Raw genomic sequence first — 7,257 nt, forward strand, 5'->3', positions numbered from 1 at the left:
TATATATATACACGTATGTATATGTATACACAGAGTGATTATTAAATATGATGTATGACAAGTGAAAAATATTTATTGATTATATCATTTAATATATTAATATTTTATTTATTTGCTGAACGCTATACAAGTGTTGTATCAATCGTGAATATTTCTCTTCGCGAAAGTCGCGAAAATCGTATTCGGAGATTCTAAGAGACTGCGCGCAATGAAAGAATAAGAACAGAAAATAGGAACAGGAATAGAGAATAAGAATTTCAACCTATCAGAAACTATGTATTCTGTAATGCATCGTTTTTGATTGGTTGAAATTCTTATTCTTTGTCTCTGTTTCTTCATTGTACATATCCCCTTACTGTAACTGTTTTCCTATATATTCTACAAAGATCGATGATGACGTACATTACGTTGGATAACGTAAAGAGAATTACGTTCACACAATTTAATTATTAAATAACAGGCCTTCGGAAATACTTTCGAAAATGCTTTAATACCTTCTCAAGCGCGGGAGGAGTCGATGTTTTACAAATAGATCTTAGAACGCGTGCAGAGACGTTAGAAGGGTGGCTCATGTCCAAAATTGGCCCGTCGTGGGCTTCACGCCGCCCGTATTGAATTTCACGCAATATTTTTCCAACTCTAAAATCTCAACTATCAATCCCTGGAGTTTTTTTTTTTTTTTTTTTATAATCTCGATCAAATGCCACATTTTACTTTGCGATTTTCGAATAAATCGTCCGCGAACTCACATTCGACTCGATTTACTTTCGCTCACCACCTTCTCCAGATTCCTCGATTGTATTATTATGTAGATGTAATGTGTAATTTTTTATATTGTGAAAATTGTCATTGTTGAAAAGATAAATATCGTGGAAGCTGATGTTAGAAATTGATACATAGAGCAATAGTTGCGAAGATTTTAATCTGATACAATGTAAACAATCATCTTTTTAATTTCTCTTTAAAACTTGTAAAGTGCATTTTATTGTAAAGAGTGAAATCTCACTCTTAAAGATAGAAAATTGAGCCACTCTTTTTCAAGACTTAATTTTTATTCTTCAGAGCGAGATTCCATTCCAAAGAATTTAGAGAGTTAGAAATTGTGTTGCAGATTTCTCTCTGGTATCTGATTTCTTTTTAGTATATTTTAAAAAGCCATAGACATGCAAAAACGTTTTTAACAAGATTATGTGTTGTTAATTGCAGAAAGATATCAAAAGATTGTCAGAAAATCATTATAGAACGATAGAAAGCGTGGTTTAAGAATCAGGACAGAAGATATATATAGCGGGAGGGATCGGGGTCGCTACTAAAATATACACTAAGCATATAGCAAAGAAACTCAATCTCCCATTTTAAATGATTATTTCTCATGATTTATAGAATTTATATAAAAAGTAAGCAAACTGTCAAACTGTCTTTGAATTGCCATGTTATTATTTCTGTGTTATGATTTCTGTGTAATTGCACATTAATCCTTGTCTTGTTCAGTGCCAATTTATGTTGAACGCAGATTAATTGGTCCTTTTTTTTTATCTTTTCAGACATTCACAGCTTGGTGCAACTCGCATCTACGCAAAGCAGGCACTGCCATCGAATCGATCGAAGACGATTTCAGGAATGGGTTGAAACTGATGTTACTGCTTGAGGTTATCTCAGGTGAGACTCTTCCAAGACCCGACAGAGGCAAAATGAGGTTCCACAAGATTGCCAACGTAAACAAGGCCCTCGATTATATCGCTAGTAAGGGCGTTAAACTAGTTTCAATTGGTGCGGAAGGTATGTTTTTCCTTTTAAAGTTCTTAACGAAATCATTGCTTAAAAAGTATAGTAGCTAAATTGTGTATATTGATTTTATAAAAATATTTTTTATGCCAAATAATACGTTATAGAAATCAAAGCTTATTAGATTTTTAGTGTTTTAATGCATCACTTTTGTATTTTATTAATATAAAAATATTGCATATTTAATATAATTTATATTTTTTTTACCTTGTATGCTTCAAGAATTGATAATTTTTTGACAGAAATCGTTGACGGCAATCTAAAGATGACTTTGGGAATGATATGGACCATTATCTTGAGATTCGCAATCCAGGATATCTCTGTAGAGGAGATGACCGCGAAGGAAGGACTGTTACTTTGGTGCCAACGCAAAACGGCACCGTACAAGAATGTCAACGTTCAAAACTTCCATTTGTCCTTCAAGGATGGTCTCGCGTTCTGCGCTCTTATCCATCGTCATCGGCCCGATTTGATCGACTACAATAAACTCAGCAAAGATAACCCCCTGGAAAACTTGAACACTGCCTTCGATGTCGCTGAAAAGTATCTCGACATTCCTCGCATGTTAGATCCCGATGGCATGTATCAAATCAAATATTAAATTAAATACTTACGATAGATATCTTAGAAATATACGGAACACACGTTCGACATTTTGATTATTAGGATCGAGGAGATGATTATATCGAATCGCCGAGATTATATATTTGCCTTTCGCTATATAGGATGGAACGATTGGATTCTTTAGTATCGAAATGACACGCATAAACACTTTAATGTTCATATATTCCCTTGATATCATATAGATTTGATCAACACTCCCAAGCCGGATGAGCGAGCTATCATGACGTATGTGTCCTGCTACTACCACGCGTTCCAAGGTGCCCAGCAGGTCAGCGTAAAAAAATGCGTGTTGCTCTCCCTCGTCCTTACCCTCGTTGTTAAAACGACCTGTTTAATCCTTCGTTAACGCGAATTATAATTAAACGAATTGTATGCTAACTGATAACGACGTTTGAACCTGCTAATTGATCACCTTGCTGTTGTCTTAATTCAATTACTTCACCAGGACCGAAACAAACTATGCATTGTGTTCTATAACATTTTTTAAATAAGATTATATTACGATCGAATTTTGTGTATATCTTTGCCAACATAGTTTATGCGAAGGACGTCGCATTTTTATTATATGTATAGATATTATAAGAATTATATAATAAATTATTAATGGTGTTCCGCTTCTTGCTGGACTTGTTTACCGTTAAAATTAATTAAATTTTTAACGGCAAGTTAAAACTTACGCTAACAACGCATGGTTTGAGTTTCTTCGAATGTGTTTTTCTAGATATGCGAAATACGGCAATGCCTGATGAGAGAGCTGTGATGACCTATGTTTCTTCATACTACCACTGTTTTAGCGGTGCTCAAAAGGTGTGTGTTTTTCAATTTGAATTAACTTATGACCTACAAGCCATAACAAACACGTCAAATATTTGCGTGTGCATTATTGAAATACATTGTTAACACTTGCAGCAAAAAATTCAAGACATTTAATATTTATATCTCAAGTTTCTTATTTACATTTCTAGATGGCTATATCCACGATTGCATGCATCTTGCTCAGTGGAAGTAAATTGCACACGTTTCAAATGTATAAACGTAATCTGAAAATTCTTTGTAAGGGAAAAATATTTTCTTATTGTAGGCAGAGACAGCGGCTAACAGAATCTGCAAGGTATTGAAGGTGAATCAAGAGAACGAACGTCTTATGGAGGAATACGAGCGCTTGGCTTCCGATTTACTCGAATGGATACGACGAACACTACCATGGCTCGCGAATCGACAGACTGATAATTCCCTCGCCGGTTGTCAGAAGAAACTAGAGGAGTACAGGACATATCGGCGCAAACATAAGCCGCCGCGTGTTGAACAGAAAGCCAAGCTGGAAACGAATTTCAATACCCTTCAGACGAAACTGAGGCTGAGCAACAGACCGGCGTATATGCCCACAGAAGGAAAAATGGTGTCTGACATAAATAAAGCATGGAGAAGTGAGTTTTATCAGAATCCTTTTGTACATGTTTCTTTGTATATTTTCGAATAAAATACTAGTATTTTAAAAATTATGTTTAGATTTGGAGTTGGCCGAAAAGACGTTCGAGGATTGGTTATTGTCCGAAATGATGCGTCTGGAGCGATTGGAACATTTGGCGCAAAAATTCAAGCACAAGGCAGATGCTCACGAGGATTGGACCGCCGGCAAAGAAGAGATGCTTACGTCTCAACACTTCCGACAGTGTAAATTAAACGAACTTAAGGCTCTGAAAAAGAAGCATGAAGCTTTCGAATCAGATCTTGCTGCTCATCAGGATCGCGTAGAACAAATCGCAGCTATTGCTCAAGAACTTAAGTAATTTCAAAACTCTGAAAATAATCTATCTTAGATTATTTTGATCATTATAATACTTAAATTCTATTGTTATAGCACCCTCGAGTACCACGATAGCGCATCTGTGAACGCTAGATGCCAACGCATTTGCGATCAATGGGATCGCTTGGGTACGCTCACTCAACGTAGACGTCAAGCTCTTGATGAAGCCGAGAAAATATTGGAGAAGATAGACGTCTTACATTTGGAATTTGCCAAGCGCGCTGCTGTGAGCACTTGATTACATAAAATTTGACTCGTAAAATTGTCAGCTTTTTTTTATATAGACTGACGTCGCATGATTTTTAGCCATTCAACAATTGGTTGGATGGAACTAGGGAAGATCTAGTGGACATGTTTATCGTCCATACAATGGAAGAGATCCAAGGTCTGATGGACGCACACGCTGCATTCAAGGCTACGCTAGGCGAAGCAGATAAAGAATACAATTCAATTGTGGGATTGGTACGCGAAGTCGAATCCATTGTCAAGCAATATCAGATTCCTGGCGGCCTAGAAAATCCTTATACTACTCTCACTGCAATGGTATGTTGAAGAATAAATTATTGATGTAATATAGAGATTACTCTCAAATTAATCGATACTTTTGTTCTAGGACCTTACTAAAAAATGGAGCGACGTTAGACAATTAGTCCCTCAACGTGATGGTACCCTAGCAGCTGAACTTCGCAAACAACAAAGTATCCTTGCTTTCTAATATTGATTATTTAATTTTGATTTTTCTAATATAAATTTCATGTCAAATATAAATTTATATTACGATTTAATGAACATTTTCTCATTTTTATTGCTCTTAAAAGATATTTCCTGAATTGTGAAAATAGATAATGAACTGCTTAGACGACAATTCGCTGAAAAAGCCAATGTTGTTGGACCATGGATAGAACGTCAGTTAGATGCCGTAACTGCGATTGGTCTCGGTCTTCAGGTGAGGTATCTCTACTTTAAGTAGAGATTTTTGTCGTTTTTTATATATTTTATATATAATTAGTTATATATAAAAATATATAATTATATATAAAAATATAATATATGAATTTCTAAAAGTTATATTTATACTTTAGGGAACTCTCGAGGATCAGTTACATCGTCTGAAAGAGTACGAACAGGCTGTATATCAATACAAGACTCATCTTGAAGAATTGGAGAAGATTCATCAAGCGGTTCAGGAAGGTATGATCTTCGAGAACCGCTACACTCAGTATACCATGGAAACGCTGCGCGTTGGTTGGGAACAGCTTCTAACATCGATCAATCGCAACGTTAACGAAGTTGAAAATCAAATTCTTACCAGAGATTCAAAGGTATTTCTATATCATTTAAATAATCATAAAATTATACGTCATTCAAGAAATATTAGTTGTAATTATGAGTATACAAGAGAAAAGATGTTTTTATAATTAAAAGCAAATGCAAAAAAATTGAAACATATTAACATCGAAAAAGTTGTGCCAGAAGAAAAGAAAGCTGATTTATCAAGTGAAGAAATTGAAGATTCTGAAATAATAATAAACGATGAAGTTACGCCAACACAAAATAATATGCAGTTTTTTATATGAGATATATTTATTGAATAAATGAAGTTTATCTAAACAAGAAACATAAGAAGAAAGAAAACTCATGTGAACTATCAACATAAAAACTTCTTACGTTCACATACGTGTTCTGATATATGTAAATATGTATATTGCCACTACTAAAAATCTACTGTTCATATACATATGCTATAGATTTTCAGTACTAGCAGTGTATATCATAATATGAATAATATTGCCAAGTTGCTTACAATCCTCCTTAAAAACAAGTGGAAACATATTTCTATTTCAGGGAATCACTCAGGAACAATTGAATGAATTCCGCAGCAGTTTCAATCATTTCGACAAAAACAGGACAGGTCGATTGGCACCGGATGAATTTAAATCTTGCCTCGTATCTCTGGGGTACTCTATTGGGAAGGACAGACAGGGCGACATCGACTTCCAACGAATTCTGGCCATTGTCGATCCTAATAATTCAGGCTATGTGCACTTTGACGCTTTCCTCGATTTCATGACACGTGAGTCTACTGATACTGATACAGCGGAACAAGTCATCGATAGTTTCCGTATTCTGGCTGGTGACAAGGTAAGAATACTTCGAATTTCTATGACAATGCAGCGATTGCATGTTTAACTCGTAAATTCTTGTCTTTTAGCCTTACATCTTGCCAGATGAATTGCGGCGAGAATTACCACCGGATCAGGCGGAATATTGCATTCAGCGAATGCCTCCATACAAAGGACCGAGCGCTGTGCCTGGAGCATTAGACTATCGCTCTTTCTCAACGGCTCTATATGGTGAATCTGATTTGTAAATTTACATAATAATCGATATTATTCGATGCGGAATAATATAAAAAAAAAAGATACATAAAGCGAATCAGATATTGTCAATTGACAAGTGAACGCCTCAAAATTACTCCTACTATTTTAATACTTTAACACATCAACGTATTTTCATGTGGCGATACGTTTTACGAAAATGAAACTCAGTATGAAAGAGTACAATACATTCAATAATATGTCATTACACTAATATTAATAATTATATTGTGCGTGTGTATGTATGTGTGTGTGTATATATATATATATATATAAAATATATATATATATATAATGTATGTATGTATGTATACGTATACACATATACACACACTCGAGGTTATTGGAATATTTGAGATAAAAAAGAGCAGATGATGTCATTTTAACGCAAAGGGATCTAAGTGTGTCAAAATAGATAATTAAGAATATCTTCCACATGAATGGAAATCACATATCAAATATACAAGGAAAGAGAAGATTTACGTAACTTATATAAGTCTGTTAACGTGACAATAATGAGTATCAAATATATTTAGATACCTTTCGTTAAAAGGATAGGAAACATAAATATATGTAGACACGAAGTTCGAAATCAATGTACTCTTCTAGAACGTTTTGCTACATGCTTGCTCTTTTATTCTTTTATGTAGTCTACACCGAAAC

At 34.7% G+C, this 7,257-nt stretch overlaps 1 protein-coding gene across 4 annotated transcripts in view; it reads left to right on the forward strand.

Annotated features, from left to right (window-relative positions):
• Positions 1-6,639, forward strand: part of LOC108685531 (alpha-actinin, sarcomeric) — a 23,175-nt gene extending 16,536 nt beyond the window's left edge. For all 4 annotated transcript variants that reach the window (XM_018190373.1, XM_018190372.1, XM_018190370.1 and 1 more), the window contains 12 exons: positions 1,545-1,779; positions 2,028-2,363; positions 2,592-2,677; positions 3,491-3,836; positions 3,919-4,195; positions 4,271-4,442; positions 4,523-4,759; positions 4,830-4,914; positions 5,059-5,162; positions 5,299-5,538; positions 6,062-6,358; positions 6,429-6,639. In XM_018190373.1, coding sequence (XP_018045862.1) covers positions 1,545-1,779; positions 2,028-2,363; positions 2,592-2,677; positions 3,491-3,836; positions 3,919-4,195; positions 4,271-4,442; positions 4,523-4,759; positions 4,830-4,914; positions 5,059-5,162; positions 5,299-5,538; positions 6,062-6,358; positions 6,429-6,587 — 2,574 coding nt within the window. In that variant the 3' untranslated portion in view covers positions 6,588-6,639. The remainder of the gene's footprint in view (positions 1-1,544; positions 1,780-2,027; positions 2,364-2,591; positions 2,678-3,490; positions 3,837-3,918; positions 4,196-4,270; positions 4,443-4,522; positions 4,760-4,829; positions 4,915-5,058; positions 5,163-5,298; positions 5,539-6,061; positions 6,359-6,428) is intronic.
• The last annotated feature ends 618 nt before the right edge of the window (positions 6,640-7,257 follow it).

The sequence above is a fragment of the Atta colombica genome, unplaced genomic scaffold (genome assembly GCF_001594045.1).
Source record: "Atta colombica isolate Treedump-2 unplaced genomic scaffold, Acol1.0 scaffold153, whole genome shotgun sequence".
Taxonomy (NCBI): domain Eukaryota; kingdom Metazoa; phylum Arthropoda; class Insecta; order Hymenoptera; family Formicidae; genus Atta; species Atta colombica.